We start from the raw sequence: 17,452 nt of genomic DNA, 5'->3' as shown, positions 1-17,452 counted from the left end.
GGTTATAAGTTATTTAATAAAGCGGCCCAGTTTTTACACCCAACACTTGTGTCTGTCTCTTCATTCCGACTGGGGGGGCAATAAGGAACCGCTTTTAAAAGGACTCATCACTGTTTCAATAGTTAGTTCTTCCTCAGCCTTTTTATCTCAACGTTACACGGAGCCACAGCTCTACTATTTACAATATGGATCAACGCATGCTCTAATCTGCTGTTAGCTACAAATTCAAGCTGAAATGCAAAAAGTCCTGATCAATGTGATTTTAAAGGCCAGGGCCACTGTGTTGTGCCATTCGCTACATCTCATGAGCTCTAACCAAGTAACTGATTAATAAGAGTCTGCTCCAATAAACAAAGTTCATTTAGAAACAAAAGCTCCAAACAAACAGTTTCAATTCAAAGGGAGAAATGTTTACTCAAGTCACTGATTAAATTAGCTGCCAATTTCCCTGTTATTTTCTAGTGCAGAATTTGGGGCCCTGCAGTGGGAAATTTTAACCTACTCTACAGAAGCCAGCATGAAGTTGATGAATATGCGCACCACACATTTCCTACAATCTGAACAAGTCCAGTTAAAGCCTTTTGAACTGATACTGTATTTTATGTTCCTTTTTGTCATTCCTTTTCAGTGAAATCTGCACTCACATTTCTATCAAAAAGCATGATTTGAAAGGGAAAGAGATTATATTTGACAAAGCAATTCTCTGTTGAAAAAAAGATTACTATAATTAACCACAAAGCCAGTCTGATCTCAAATGCAGTGCAACCGAAGTGGTAATTCTGTTCCTAGCCCTCCCTTTTCCTGTTTGTAGAGCAGCTCAAAGGGAAGAAGGCAGAACCACGGAAAACGTTATTCATCAAAAACATCTGTTTCCCTAGAGGAGTCTTAAGACAGTCACATGCAGTAGCAAGCTCTGTAATACACGTATTAAAGAAAGACTACGACAGTTGCTTTAATGCTCTACCTTCTTATGAGTCATCCTTATCAGAATAACGGGATTACAGGGACACTTGACATGGGCCAGAAATGTACTGGTTAAATGTGGACTAAAATTCTGGAGACCAAGATTCACATCCTCACTCAGTTGCAACAATCACCAATGGACAGTGGTCCACTGCCATCCTTCAGCCTAATCTACCTCATGGGATTATCATGAAAATGTCAGGAACCATAGACATCTCACAATCCTTGGAGAAAAGTTTAAAAATCAAGCGATCAAGTGATCAGTGCTACACATTTTGCACAATCTTCCCACAGCCAGGGCTCAACTGAAACTTTCCTCTCCCCACCCCCATTTAAGGTAAGTGAAAAGTTTAAAATACTAGCTGGATTCTTTACGGTTGTCAATGAACAGCAACAATGAAAGGAAGGTTGACAGAAATCATGTCAAACCCTTTGAAAACTCCAGACTTCTGCCCTGCTGTTTGGAACTGTTGAGTTGGCTGTACATCACAACGGAGCACGACCAACCCTTGACATGGTTCACTAGCGCAAAAGTGGATTCATAGCAAGGTTAAAGAGATCTCCACTATGTATACTAAAACCAGATAACCTTCCCTTTAAAATTATTCTTAACAATTCAGCCAACTGCTCACTAACAATGCTCATCTATTGCCTAGTTTTGAATGTTTCACTAATTAAAGTACAAGAAAACTAACACATGCATGTTCCTTATTCTTTAAGACTGTTTATCTCCAAGGTTCATGAAACATTCATAATTTCACCACCAGCAAATATTTCCACAATGGAATCATTCCCTCAAGGGAAATCCCTCTTGCTTTCTTTATTCAATATACTTAAAACACATTTTATACATTTCAGTGGTGAGACAAAGGGATTAAGGGAATCTTCACCTACCTGAGCATCCTGCTCAACTAAACTCTCATTAATTGGGCCATCAGGATCTCTACCAGCCTAAAGTGAGATAAAAGGCAAAAGTAAGTTGGTGCCAGCAAACATAAAGAGACAAAACTGTGGCTATATTTAATATGAAAGTCAGTGCCACTAAAAGAGGCATGATGGGGCAAACAGTATTTTGTTATCCATACTGTCTTTTGTGCACTCTGTGGATGTCTCATATGATGTCTTGCTTGCAATACATGATTGAGTACTAGAAGGAATCAAACCATGCACAGGTCCATGTGCATTTTTAATCTGGATGTTATGAATTGGAAGGTCCACTGAAGACCCTTGAGTCAACATAATAAACATGAAAAACTATTGAAATGATGCAGACCTTGAAATAATACCATCCATTGTGTCAAAAAACTGACTTGTATAACTGCCATTTGTCTTTAAATGTTTGGTCTTATGTTAGTTGCTGAAACCTTTCAAATGCAAATGACACCCTATGGTTAAGTGTCTTCTGGATTTATCTAAAGTAGCCAATAACATTTCCTGTTCACAGTTATTGGTATTTGGAAGTAACAGTCCTCAGCTGGAGAACTGTCAAATCAATTGGTTTTGATAGCTACCAATCTGGGTCTAGTGACAGTTGATAGATCCACCATGCTCGTAAGATCTTAATTAAGTAAAAAAGGGACTGGGTAGCCAATTGGGGAATGACAGCTGGGTTACTACAAGGAAAGTCCAGGTTCAAGCTCAGACATGCACAGATGCAGGGAGATATCTTGATGCTAAGATAAAGATACTTGGATGAAGACACCCTCAGGAATCTTCAGGACTTCCACTTTGCTGATGATGCAATTCCTGCAACTCTGAAGTTGTAACCTGATAGGAGCAGTTATTGGTGAGATAATTTATTTACAAGAGAAATCTAGTTATCTTTTGAAAACAAGTTTTCTTGATACATTTTAATTGGAGTGAGCGTCTGAACCAGACCCACATGTTCCAGTGCCTATTTACACACTACCAGGAAATTAAACCTATTGTTTAATTTGACATGTTTTATTTTTCCAATTTGCTTGGTCAAAAGGTATTGGTTCAAGGACCAGCACCTTCACACTGCAATTCTAGATCTAGCATACTGGAGCAAAGGCTCCAAGGAGCAATGAAAATAAGTGACAGACAGAATGAGGATAAAACTGGGCTTGAGATTGGAATAAATCTTTGAAGCACATATTCTCACCCTAGGTGCAAACTTTTTCATATTTACTGCTCTCAAGAAATCAATAGTTATTTTCCTCAGCCAATTATTTATATCTCCTTTTTCTTCCAGCTATAGAATGCTCAGGGCCACTTCACATGACATACAGCCTTCCAGTAATAAACTGCATCCAGTTTTATGCTCTAAAAGTTTACCTGAAGAAGAACTACCAACATCCTTTGGTAAAAACCAGATGTATCTGATGTTATATGGTCTTCTAAGTTAGCTTCATATTCTGCAATGAAGATATATATATATCCATCACTGAACAAAATTTCAGCTACATCAGATTTGAAGATACTTGAGTAACCAGAGTTACTACTATCTGATAGTAACCCTTATCAGCAGAGTCATGTTGTAATTCAGAAGGAAGAGAAGTATTTATGTCTGTACACAGCACATAAGGGGACAGAACAGGCAAAGATGTTGATGGGTGTACAATCTTGTTATAAGCCAATATACTTTTTAGATTTGAATATTTAGACTTTAACCTTCAAATTCTGTGAATTTTGTGAGTAATGTATATGCAAGGCTTTTTTGAGCAGGAACGCACAGTAACGCAGTTTCGGCTGGCTTGGTATCAGGGTGTGGCCTAATATGCAAATGAGTTTCTGCTGGGCTTTTTCTACACAAAATCCCTGTGTGAAACAATGGTTATGTCAGGGGCATGGCCTAACATGAAAATGAGTTCCTGCTGAGCTTTTTTTCTACAAAAAAGGCCCAGTGTATATGTATGTATGTTTGATAATTGATACATTCTGGTTTAGCTTAAGACCTTTGGTCACAGAACCTTTTAAAGGAAATGGAATAGTTATAAGCCAATATTGTTTATTGTTATTGATTCTATTGTTCCCTCCTGTGGGAGAAAGAACGCCTTTGCTATTTTGCAAACTAATTTACTGCCCATCCTCTATATGTAGGGCTGTTAATTCCATTCCATTGTTTGATGAAGTGTACTTTCACACAAAAGCTCACACCTTGAATTAAATTTTGTTTGTCTTAGAGGTGCATCTGGACTCCAACTTTGTTCCTTCCTGAAAAATACTAATGACACTGAGACGCTCTTAAATGTACAAGGCAAATATAAAGTGGGTTTCAGATGACCCCCCAAAAATGTGATGTACAAGTAGATCTGTAAGCAGTTAAAAATATGCTTCAAGTAAGTGCTACGTTCCCCTTCCATTTACTGTAAAAATCCTCTGTAATTTCATTTGCTCAACAAGGGAAATGCCTGAGGGACCAAATGCAATTATATTGTGCAAGGCTATGCACAGGATCTACATAGAAACATGAAAAGCTTTCAATGTTCTTCACTTGGTAAGCATTAGATTGATGCTATATTATAGTCATTTTTCTCTTCCCTTACTCTTTCTCCAAACTGAAAAATTATATCCTTAAGGATTTTTTTGCAAATACTGAACAGCTACATTTTACCTTCCTGATAAACGTCCTTTATCATCTTGATTTCTGCAGGTGTTCTGGATGCAAGAATTTCATTAAGGACTTTTTCATTGGTTCCTGCCCCCTGTAATGTAAGAATTAATGGATGGTTTAAAAAAGTGTTCCATATACACTTCTTTAATGCCACAGATGAATGGAAAAGTAGATTATATTCTCCAGCCACCTTTGAACTTTCCAATTTCACTTCTTTTTATTTTATATCTAAAAAAATTAATAATGAATAAACAGCCCCTCAGGCCCTTCTTGTTTGTTCTGATTGGCCCCTTGGAGGCCAAAAACTCTGCAGCAATCTCACATCTCTTGACAATGATGCCCTTTCCCCTCACTCCCTAGGGGTGCCAAAAACTAACTGGGTTCCCATTGCCGCCAATGACTCTGAGAGTATCTCCTGCTGAACACAAGTCATATGACTAGCATTCTGTACCTGCACTGCCATTTAAAAACTCCACCTCGTTGCTATGTCTCCCACTTCATCCCTACAGGCAAGCGTGAGGTGATCTACTTTAACCTTGCACCGGGGTTACTGTATCATGCACCAGGGATGGTAAGCTGACCCAATGACCCATTACCATATTTCAGACAACAAGACCAATTAAATGTGTGGGTTTTTTGAGATCAGAGTTATAGCTTTCAAAATATAAGGAAGTTTCATAAACAAATCGAAGAATGCACATGTACTCTTCAAGCTTTCAGGCTAAGCAAGGGAACAAAGGAAAAGGGGAAACACACAGAGTCCTCTATACCAACACTAGGTACTTCCCAAAAGATGTTTAATTAGTACAGGCTAGTTTTACTTGACAGTGCAGATGTTCCACCATAACCTGAGGTGGGTCTTCTCTCCGTTATTTCTGACATGGAGTCCTACATAAAAGCTTAGCCCATCATGGCCTGTGCCCATTCAAAGAGCAGCCCAAAATAGAAGTCACAGCAAGAGAAAGCAAACAAGAGACGCTCTTCTGCAGGTTCTGAGAATTTATAATCTATGTGAGGAGGTTATCTGGCTCTTCCTGCCCCCAAAAGAACTTTACTTTCTAGCCATTTGGTTCTTAGCAGCCTCTGCCCCCCTTGGGTGTGATCTGAGAGCAGAGTGAGAGGTAAGTCATTTCCCTGTTTTAGCCAGACTCATCAGAATAACCAAAAGCTTTAACTGCTCCATGCTAGGAGCTTGAGAGCTCATTTCTTAAAATCCTGTTTTCTGCCAGCCACTAGTATGCACCTGGGCTTCCGTACATGGACAGAGAGCAGTCACAATAATTTACCGTAAGTACTGGGGTGAATTCTTGGGCAGAGGACATTTATCCTCAAAAATAAAGACTTTACCTTAGTTCAGTACATTCAAGAAATAACTGATAATCCTCATGCCTCTCTATTTTCTCTTCTGAATGCCACATGAATTTAATGTATAAGCACTGAGTCACACAGGATGCCCATAGCAAAGACTTAACAGCTCAAATAAAAGACTGTGCAAACACAGTTCTTCTAGCAAAACTAAAAAATTCCATTTTTGTAGTAGGCTTGCTGACTGGCTGGATTTAGTTCAAGAAGTATGGCTTGGCCATCATTCTCTAGTGCCTTGCCAAATGTGAACATTCCATATAAAACTTAGTGGAGTACAGAGGAAACATTGAGCTCAAAGTATTTCTTCCAACACATACAGAAAAGTAATGAGTTTGAACCTAGTATATATGAAACTCACTCATCTAGCACAGCTTGCAACATTCAAGTAAAGGAACAATTTAAGAGCCTTCAGAACAGTACCAAAGGTTTTTCTGATGACAAATATATGCCCAGTAAAAAGGCAAAGAGCAAATAAATACGCACACAAAGAATTTTAAGGCTGCTTTTAAAAAGTTTAGTTGTAACTGACAGAGTTCTTCAATATTTAGGACTAGGGGGGAAAGATAGCCAGTGGGTTTCCTGACTGGGTCCGTTGTCATATACACAGGGCTATCCTTGAACCAAGGAAATAAACAAATGAGCGAGCAATAAGGCAGGGGGCTCAATGACTGTTAAACGGCTTCAAACTCTACAGCTTTTTACTCACTGTATGTACCAACGTAGTTGTTTTAACAGGTCATTCAGTCACAGAATGACACACACAACTACTAATGTAAATTTTTATTTAAGTTACCTGTGAACAAAAAAGAATGCAGGAGGAGGGGGAAAAACCTCACCAAAACAATTCATTCCTCTTAGGTAGTTCACTGATTTTCATCTCCTGAATCGACATGGACTTTTAGTTTTCTAAGCCACTTCAGTGAAGTTAAACCCCATTCCTCTTACAAATGCCAAGCTGAAAAGTCAATATTTGGCTAGAATACTCTGCTTAAGACTGATTAGATCACTGGAACTGTTGCTGAATAACAGCAAGTTAAACAAACCTGGGGGAGTCTTGTGGGTGCCAACTTACTAAGCAGCAGACAAATTCAGCATTATTAGATGAGTCAAAGGTTTCTATGGAACATTCAGGGGAATCAGTTTTTATTCAACCCAGCTTAATGTGCTTTATTTTAAAGACAACAGCAAATTATGCCTACAAAAAAATCATTGCCAGTTCCAAGTATTCTAGATAAATTAAACTATATTACCTTCTTAGCTAGTTTTCCTACCCAGAAAATGTTCATACAGAATGTACTGAAGCACAAATCAGACCCATCAACAGCTATTAAGAACTTCCATAACTTTCACTGGCCTCATCATAAATTTAATAGAGAGCAACATTGAAAATGAAATGCGCATTGTAATCCAGAAAATCAGGAGTAGAACACTTGGCTTATTGCATGTGCAGTACTGGCCAGTCATTGTATGTACTTAGTTGAGAAGACAAAAGACTACTGAAAACTTAATCACTACAGTCTCTCTGAAATTATTCAGATGGATAAGAATATAAATGATGCCATTAAAATGAAAGCAATCATCATAAATAATCAAGTAGAGTAATCAGCATAATAGGAAACCTGACAAAGAAAGGAGAAGAAGCATTCCTAGAAAAACCGAAACTCCATTTACATTTTCCTTTTGTGTCATTCATTTTACCTTAATAGCATGCTTCAGCGCGTGAGCATCATAAAGCCGTGCTGGCCTCATCAAACTGACCATCAGAGTCTCAACTTTGCCTGTCAGTTCTGATTTCAGGTCATCAACCAGATCCTAATTGACAGAATGAAGAGCGCCTCATAAAGAAAGCAATTCAAAATTCAAAATCCTTCAATCGTACAAACTAGCACACTGAGAAAGTGAAGAAAAGCATATACATGGAAGCATAAAGAATACAGAATTCAAAACTTAAAATATGCAAATCATTACCTATTATAAAATGTATTATATGGTTGAGCAAGTATGTGAGCATGCATACAAACACATACTTGCCAACTTATAACCAAAAGAAACCCCATTACCCTGCCATATAAGGTTTTAAAAGCAACTGCAACTTCCTGACGCTGAGCATTGCTTCTGCTTGTTAAGATCTTCAGAATGGGCTCTTCATCAGTCCCTTGAATGAAACAAAACACAGTTAACTCTTATTATAAATCAGTATTTTAGATGATGGAGTCAAACAACAATGAAAATAGGCAATTGAGAAAACACTGCATGAACATTTTTCTACTCAACAATACAAACCAGAGTCAAAGGAACAAGACCTGCATACGCAAGGAGGAAGGGGTGTTTTTTACCAATTACTCCATCCTATGGCAGCCCTTCAATTTGTCCCATCAAGCTGATCATCCAGGTGGCCTGCCCTCCCCAGTCCCTCAGCATTTCAGTGACTTTCAGGCTACAGCAGAAGGGGGAGGGGGGGAAGCTGCACTTCCACACATAGAAGTTTAAGACAGTATCCCAACTCATAGACCAGGGGTGGCCAACGGTAGCTCTCCAGATGCTTTTTGCCTACAACTCCCATCAGCCCCAGCCAGCATGGCCAATGGCTGGGGCTGATGAGAGTTGTAGGCAAAAAACATCTGGAGAGCTACCGTTGGCTACCCATATCATAGACTATTGTTGATAGCTATTTTGTTTTTAGTAAAGCTCTGCTGAAGTTTTGCTCATGACATTTTTTTGCAGAATAATCATGCCAGGATGAAATGTTCCATTTTTCATGCACAGTAGTTTCACAGATGGTTCTTTTGCCAATCTATACTTCAATATCCTTTTTTATTTTAAATGAAGGACTTCTTGAAGCGATCCCAGTTAATCAGGAATCACACAACCTGTCCAATGACATTACATTATTAAAGAATAACACCTGCCTATAAGATAAGGTTATGAAGCCAAATCAAAATGAGAGCGCTTCCTCATATGAGAAGACATTTTATTCCCTTCCTAAGCCCCTCCCCCTCCAAAGTTACCAACAAAATGATGGAAGAGAATTCTGCACAGATTTTCCATGAAACATGGTTTCCATTTTGCCCTGCTCTAATGCTGAAGCCAGGTCAGGGGAGGATCAATAATATTTCATGAGTTCTAGTAAAATAACAACTATTAATACACCTTTTGGAACAAGATTCAATTGTTCCTATATAACTCTTCAGAGTACAATAGAACTTTTCTACAAAAAATTTAGTTATTGTTTGACTTTAGTCACTGAATGGCCACATTACTTTAACCATCATGTAAACATCAGTAAGCAGATGCCAAGAACAGCAACCAGAACATACCAGACTATGCTGATAATACCTTCCTAATCTGCAGAATAGCTAGCTCTTACCCAAGCCTTTCATGGCCTTACGAAGGGTCTCCGCATCTGCTTTCGCATCAAAGTTTGGGAAATCCTTCACAGTGCCTCTTGCGTACTGGAAGAAATAATTTTTATTACCTCTCTGCCATCTTTGTTCATATTAGCATAAAATCACAACACAAGATACAATGACCAATCTGAAATATAAGAATGCTTTCCAAGCTATATGCAACATAGGTTTTGTCAACAAAATGGACACTGCTGCTGTCTTATACTGAATCAGACCAATGGTCCACCAAGAACAATGGTCTCTGATAGGGGATCTTTCACATCACCTACCACCTGATCTTTTAAACTGGAGATGTTGGGGACTGAACCTGGGACCTTCTCTAAGCCAAACAGGTGCTCTACCACTGAGACACGGCCTCTTCCCAACATGCAGCACACTTTCAGTATGCAAATTACCAACAGACGTTGTTCCTCTCTGAAGTCCCTAGAATTCCAGGCAAGGGTTAAGAAAGGACAGGTCATTAACGTCCATGGAAAAATTAAGTACTAAAAATCATCATGTATTGTTTTAGAGCTCTTGCACAGCAAACTGTTCCTAATAAATATTTTCTCAAACATGCTGAATATTTAAACATTAAGAAGCCTTTGCTTTTACTTCTTTTTCTCTCTAGCATTAGCTCATCTTCTCTAATAAATCACTGTGAGGAAACATAGTAGATTTAATGCAAGAAATGGGAAATAAGAGCCTGTATTAAAATGTTCTATCAAAATGAGGCAATCTATAAAGACTGCTGCGTTCCATATCAGAACTCTTTTGTGGTATTGCCCAGGCTTCTCATGAACAGCTCACATGTCAGAGAGAAGGAAAGGAGAATGCAAGAGCATAAAGCCCACTTTATGGACTGGAAAATTATGGCTGTCCTTCATCCTCTGACCAAACTCCCCATTAAAATAACAGTGAATCATGTAGAGGCCCATCTCATGCAATTTATCTCTCAGGAGAGAGGAGAAATTACACAAGATCTCCATACAATCAGTCATCATCACTGGGTTCAAGTAACCAGCTCAAGGTTGCCTCAGCCTTCCAAGGTCAGTAAAATGAGTACCCAGCTTGCTGGGGGTAAAGTGTAGATGACTGGGGAAGGCAGTGGCAAACCACCCCGTAAAAAGTCTGCCATGAAAACGCCATGATACGACGTCACCCCAGAGTCAGAAACGACTGGTGCTTGCACAGGAGACTACCTTTACCTTTTGCTTCATTTATTGCCCAGCATTCCTTCCAACAGAGAACCAAAGTGGGTTACAACATTGTTCTCCTGTCCTCCATTTAATTCTGTCAATTTTGTGAGCATGACCAGCCCAAGATTACCCAACAAACTTTCATGGAAGAGTGGGGGTTTGAACCAGCTCCTGCTCCAAAACTCTAATCCAGTACACTACACTGACTGACAGGAGAGGTAGGTAAAAGATCCTCACTCAGCCTAAAGTGATCTTGAAAGGTTTGATTCTCATTTCCCTGGTCCTTCTTTTTAAAGTAGTCACATACTTGAGAGTGAGGCACAATAGTGATTCACAGTGCCATCCTAATCAAAGTTACATTCTTCTAACCCCACTGGCTTTAAAGGACTTAGAAGGGTGTAACTTTTAAAGACTGCAATGTGAGGTGCTTTTCTCAAATCTAGTATTCAGTTGGGAGCAAAGGATTTCATGCTTATGCAAGGGCAAGGAAATCATCAGATTCAGAATCTCCCTTCTTCTGCAAACCTCGGCCACAAGGTGTAGAACACCCTTTCCAGGAGTAGATGGCACTAGGAACTAAAAGACACAGGTTCAAATTTCTGCTCTGCCATGAAGTTTACTGGATGACCCTATGAAAGTCAATCTCAGCCTAACTTACCTCACAGAATTGTTGTTGAGAGAATAAAACAAAAGCAGGCAGAAAAAACAATGTAAGCTGCCTTGAGCACTCACTGGAGAGAAAAGTAGCATATAAATACATAAAGAATCATTTTTAAAATCTTTTCTGATCTCACTTTGGTAATGTACAAGCTGAAAACTAACTATGATTAGTCTAACTTCAACTACTATACTAAGGTACAGTAAATCACAGTGTCACTTTTTAAATATATACTATGTACCCAATAACCTTTCTAGTCTCATTTATATTTGATCTTAATTTTGAAAAATTACATATGACTAAAGTTGCAGTACTGCAGTCGGAGTCCTCTGCTCACAACCTGATCCCAGCGAAAGCTGGTTCAGGTAGCCGGCTCAGGTTGACTCAGCCTTCCATCCTTCCGAGGTCAGTAAAATGAGTACCCAGTTTGCTGGGGGCAAAGTGTAAAAGGCTGGGGAAGGCAATGGCAAACTACCCCATAAAAAGTCTGCAATGAAAACCTTGTGGAAGCAACATCACCCCAGAGTCGAAAACGACTGGTGCTTGCACAGGGGATTACCTTTACCTTTTTAAAGTTGCAATTATATTATTATTAAATAGTAAAATTGGTGGTTGCTCGCAAAATACCTAGTTAACAGGAGTTACACAGGGCTTATGTGGATGTTCATCAATGAATTCTTAGCTCCTGTCACACGACATATCATAGCTAAGTCAAAGAGATTTTAAATCATACAAGAAAAAAGCATGAAGTAATTGAAGACTCAGTTCTATGTGAAGAGTTACACATAAAAAAGCCTCCTGATTCAACTTCCTGGATTACTAAAGGACTGATCATCCAAGTATATACATACTTAATTTTGGTTATACAACTACGTGAAAGAGAAACAGTGGAATTGAGAATCCATTTAACAAGCAAAGGTTTTTACAACAGCAGTATCTAAGTAGTTATGATACAGCTTCTTTCTGACCAAAATCTACCAGCCTGTCCCAAATTTCATAACCTAGGATGGCTGTCAGAACTGAACAATGTAAAGCCACTAATTAAGCTAAAGGGAAAATGAACTACAGCTAGGCCACTTGCATACCACACCATGTGTTTCAGTATCTGCCAGCGCTGCTATAGAAACAATCCTGTTAGGAAAGGCAAGCCAGATCAAGATACCTCCTCCAATTACAGAGGAAGCCGGTAAGCACTGCAACTCAGAGGCTGCCCTAAACCTCAGGTGACTGTGCTATGACAGAGCACTACAGCTATTGTTCAAACCAAGCAGGTAGAGGCAGGCACTTCTTCAGTGGAAAAAGACTAGTTGTGCAATCCTACTGATACTTATCTGGGAGCAAGCCCCAATGAATATGCAGTAAAACTGCATAGGGTTGCATTGAAAAGGGAACAAGTGTCAGTAACTTTTATAATGTGTCATCCGGTGTTATCTGCCATAAAACTGAATTTTTACTTTTCCTTCATTTATATCCCAATTTGAGTGGAGACTCAGAATTGTATTGCTTAACTTTCTGTCACATCTTGCTTGCTATCTTCTCTCATTCTCATTTGATCTTCTGAAATGCTGCTCTGAATTCCTGGAACAGGATCAAACTACATATTGCAAAGGAGACGTGTGAATGCTCATGCTTCTAAAACCTCCTTGAGAGGAGTGTGACTTGAATGGAGAAAGACCCCACAGGAAGGCAGCCTTGGACACTGCAACGGTCAACAGAAAAACAAAGGAGATTGGGAGAAGCTGTTTAATTCTCTCTTCCTATAATTTTCCACCCCAAACGGCCTTCTATCAGTTGCTTTCCCACCTCCAGGGAAAATATAAGGATGCAGTACCTGAAGGAAAAGTAATTGTAAGCAAATAAAATAAGGGGATGTTAAGTTGTCCACATCCACTGCTCTGTCATTTCTTTTCAGTATAAAAAGACTTGGAGATGTTTCATGTCTATATTGTTTGGGGGGCTGTTGTCCATTCAAAGCAAAATGGAAAAGAACAAAATCTGGTAAGTTTTTCAGAACTTTAGAAGTCATGAGAAAGACTTTTTTCCTACCTTTTTCCTTTTGGGAAAAATGTAAAACCATGCAAAACATACTTAGGTATCAAAGCCAGTCTTACTTTAGTAACATGGAATATATTACCAGTGGGAGTGATCTCATTATCCTCTGTATCTTCTCCATTTCTTCTCTGGCAGGCCTGCTTGCCTTCCCTCCCTCACATCTTCTTCCCATCCACTAGTTCAGTGATCTACCAGTGTTGCATGGTAGCAGCTAAGGCATGTCCCAGCCACTGTTGGAATGAGCCCACTGGTACAGTGGCCATGCCTACCAGGCTGGGCTAAACTGTGTGTGTAGCGAATTTCCGGTAGTCGCCACTGGGCCTGTCTCTAGGGCTGTTAGATTCTAAATTTAATTTTGCTTTACAGAAACCATGACCTGGTAGTAGTTTTGTGGTTGCCTAGCAACCTGCAAAACCACTGACAATTCAGTGGGCATTATTTTCTTAAAGCTACAGGCATTGTTTCTGTTATTTTGGAGAATTTTAACCCTGGGGGTTTTGAAGTTTTGTTTGTGATTTCAATTTTTTCTGCAATCAGGGACTTCCTTCAGCTTTAAAGAGAACACACACCCCTCCCCTAAATCCACTTTTCAGTTCTATCAATCTTATCCTCTATGGGTTTTCACAGAGCATTGCAACCTTCAGAAAAATTGAAATTTTGTTCAACTGTTACTACCCTTATTAACCTTAACCTTGAACTTAAGATATAAGCGTTCTGCTGCAATGTAAAACAATTTAATAAAACATATACTTTTCAAAAGGGGTGGAGGAGGATGAATACAATTTAGTGAAGAAACATCAAAACCAACAAAAAAAACTCTTTACCCACTGGCAGAAGACAATCACAGATGAAGACAGACAAATTTCCCTGGGGAGGGAGTTCCAGCACAACCATCAAGAAGGCCCTTTTCTTGGGTCACCATCTGAAACAAGTGGCTGAGGCACCAGAAGCAGGGCCACTGAAGTCGACTGGCATGGTCAGGAAGGTTCACATGGGAGTAGGCAGTCCTTTAGCCATACTGGTCCCAAGCTATACAAACTTTAAACATGAACACCAGCACCCTGAGTTGAGCCCAAAAGCAAATTGTAAAACAGAATAAAATGAAAGAAGACTAGAGTGATATGATCCCTATGACCCAATCCAGTTAGCATTCTTGTACCAACATTTGCTGCCAAACAGTCTTCAAGTGTAGTCCTACATACAGTGCATTGCAGTAATCTGACCTAGATGTTACCAGGGCATGCACCACAGTGGAAAGATCTTTCCTGCTGAAGAATGGCTGCAGCTGGCTCAGCAGCCAAAGATCATGAAAGGCAACAACTTTTCTTTATAATTCTTCCTATATTTTTACTCCTTGGGAGAAGGCAGCTTTTCAGGAGACTGCAGAATATAGAGGAAAGCAGGACAGAGCCATTCCATGAGCAGAGTTCTGCTTTTGGCTCTTTGGACCCAATTCAATAACTTCCAGTGGAGGAAGTTTACACAATCATCTGTAAATGTCTCAGTATACTTGTCAAGTACATAATACTGCTATATCGAGATCAGTTCAAGACAATTTCTGAATTGCTGCACTAAACCTCTCTATAGAAATGGGAAATAAGATCAGGAGCTTTCTTAAATGAACCTCTTTTTATTCCACTAATGCATAGTTATTCATTTCTCCAGCACCCTCTAGATGCTTTCCCTCAAGACAGATATGGAGGTTTGGGGGAGACAGCACAATCTCATAGCATTCAAACCATAGTATGGGGATAAAACAAGCGAGAAACTATACTTCTCCCCTCACATCCAAAGCGTAGTAAAAGTATTCCCCATGTGCAATTATAAGCAATAAGAACAACTATAGCTAGGGTATTATTCTCTAGAAATGGATAGCGTTCTTGTACCAACTCCAGTTTCCAAACAGTCTTCAACTTCTCCATGAATTGGAACTATTATTCAGCAAACTCCTTTAGTGAGAAAGTATGTAATATAGTAATTCAATATGCGATATAGTAATTGAATTAAGAACTAGGTTGTAAAAGGAAAAAGTTATCCTGGGTGCACAGAAAAGTTGAATTAATATCCATTCTGATCATAATCTACACACTCCTCTCAACCATATCCTATATTCTCTTTGTAATTTGTTATTTTTACAAATACAGTTTCAAGTTCATAAAGAACTAACTCAAAGATATTACCAAGAAAAAAACAAAAAGTGTGTAAGGATAAAGAAGCCCCACCCACAAGGAATGAATGCTGGAGGAAAGGAGAGGCACCGAGTTAATTTCCCCCTTTTTAGTTCTTCTCTAGCAGCTGCTACGCTCACCCACTCACAGCACAAATTTGCTGTGCAGGAAACTTGGCTTAAGGGGTGGAAAATAGAAAAAAAGAAAAAGTTGACGTAGCCTTCACATGACCAGGATGAGTTCACAGAGAGGTTGCATTAATAACTTTTAAAGCATCTGGATGAAGTTTCTGAGGGGGGGGAAAGCAAGAGTGCAAGTAAAAACCCACCCACAAAACTCTGCAAGCCCTGTCTAGACAATGAAGCCAGTGGCCAATCTTCCCTCTCCAGAACCGCTGGGGAAGGGAAATGAACGAAAATTGGCCGAAGTTATAGTACTAGGTCATTGTATGCACGAGGTATATATCATAACCCACCAACCCCCATACTGTTTTAAAGCAAATCCACTTAAATACTATCTCGCAGCAGGGCTGTTGGGAAAGGCAAAACTGCGGCGGCCGACGTAATTTATTTAGAGGAAGGACGAGATTACACTGCCATTTATTGATCTCCTGCAAAATGGCGCCAACAAAATAAAAGACCACTTTTTTGCCCTGCGAGAGGGAGGAAGATCTGACTCACCTTCGCCATGGCTGCAGGGAGGTTGATCAGGCAAAAGAAGCTGCAAGAAACCGTAACAAGAAAAACTACTAAGGGAGAGCTCAAATTGGTGCAAATTTTTAGGCAATTTATCCGCACACTCTGGGCGTCAGAAAGAGGCACGTTTCAAAGCAGATAAACTTGACAATACCAGTCCCCGCCCCAACTTTGGGAAACTCCGATTCTGGACGAGAGTCCTGGGCCAACATCCCAAATCCAGGAACCCGCCCCGGTGGCTGGCTCCCTTCACATCCGCTTACCCCAGCAGTGCCAGACCGAAAGAAACGCTCCACCAGAGCAACAATGTATTAAACGCCTAGTAAGCTTTTAACTTCCTATGCTGGCCTCTGCTGCTGCGTACCACCCGAGCCTTTTCCTGCCCCCAGTCCCGGACTCTGACTAGCCCCAGCGTCTGATCGCCCTTCGCCCGCCTTCCCCCAGGCACTCACCGAAGTAACTGAGCGGATAGTGATGCCGACCAAACAACAGCTCGCCGGTTCTTGCTACGGGCGCTGAGAAACAAGACCAAAGGAAACTCCCGAGGCTGCGGTTGCCTGCCACACCCTGAGCTCGGCTTTTCCTACCCTTGGCTCTAGCCACGCCCCTGGTTACTCTCCGTTAGAGCCAGCCGTGCTCCAGGGTGGGGCGTTGACGTTGGCTTCTGACTTGACAACGCAGCTCCTCCCTGTCCCAAGTTATCCCAAATTGGCGGGGGTGGCTTGAATCATACTCAAGATGAAAGTCTGGGACTCGAGAATATTTTAACTCAAGTTTCTGCACTGAGCGGCTCCCATTGTTCGCAAAATCGCACACTTCTGCTTAAGAACATAAGAGAAGCCATGTTGGATCAGGCCGATGGCCCATTCAGTCCAACACTCTGTGTCACACAGTGGCCTATATATATAAAGCATTTTAACCTTTCTTCATAGGGAAAGTGTTCCAAACCTTTAATCATTCTAATTGCCCTTTTCTGGACTTTTTCCAATGCTATAATATCCTGTTTGAGGTGTGGTGACTGGAATTGTACACAGTATTCCAAATGAGACCACAGCATCGATTTATACAGGGGCATTACGATACCAGCTGATTTGTTTGTTAAGTATGACTGTCCTGCTTATATTTACTTGATTAAAAGTAAGTCAACCCATTGAGTTCTGTGGGACTTACTTCCAATACAATTGCATGGACTGAGGGTGGTAAACGATGGGCTTTCTTCAACATGTCTTTAGGATCATGCTGTAAAGACCTGGACACACACTTTTTCCCCCTGAGGCCTGTCATTCCACTCCCAGAATACTTTTGCTATTCATAGGGACTGTCATTCCACGCTGGGGGCTGTCATTCCAGTCCCAGAACACTTGGCATTCCTGTTTCCCATTGTTTCCA

At 40.2% G+C, this 17,452-nt stretch overlaps 1 protein-coding gene across 1 annotated transcript in view; it reads right to left on the bottom strand.

Annotated features, from left to right (window-relative positions):
* ANXA5 (annexin A5) overlaps positions 1-16,108 on the bottom strand; it is a 30,186-nt gene extending 14,078 nt beyond the window's left edge. The window contains exons 1-7 of the mRNA XM_060246840.1: positions 16,049-16,108; positions 9,273-9,357; positions 7,966-8,060; positions 7,604-7,717; positions 4,541-4,631; positions 3,262-3,341; positions 1,858-1,914 (exon numbers count right to left, since the gene is read on the bottom strand). Of these exons, the coding sequence (XP_060102823.1) occupies positions 1,858-1,914; positions 3,262-3,341; positions 4,541-4,631; positions 7,604-7,717; positions 7,966-8,060; positions 9,273-9,357; positions 16,049-16,057 (531 nt within the window). The 5' untranslated portion in view covers positions 16,058-16,108. The remainder of the gene's footprint in view (positions 1-1,857; positions 1,915-3,261; positions 3,342-4,540; positions 4,632-7,603; positions 7,718-7,965; positions 8,061-9,272; positions 9,358-16,048) is intronic.
* Between the last annotated feature and the right edge of the window lie 1,344 nt (positions 16,109-17,452).

This window comes from Heteronotia binoei, chromosome 9 (assembly GCF_032191835.1).
Source record: "Heteronotia binoei isolate CCM8104 ecotype False Entrance Well chromosome 9, APGP_CSIRO_Hbin_v1, whole genome shotgun sequence".
Taxonomy (NCBI): domain Eukaryota; kingdom Metazoa; phylum Chordata; class Lepidosauria; order Squamata; family Gekkonidae; genus Heteronotia; species Heteronotia binoei.
Note: the sequence above shows the minus strand (reverse complement) of the source record. Positions and strands in the feature narration are given on the sequence as shown.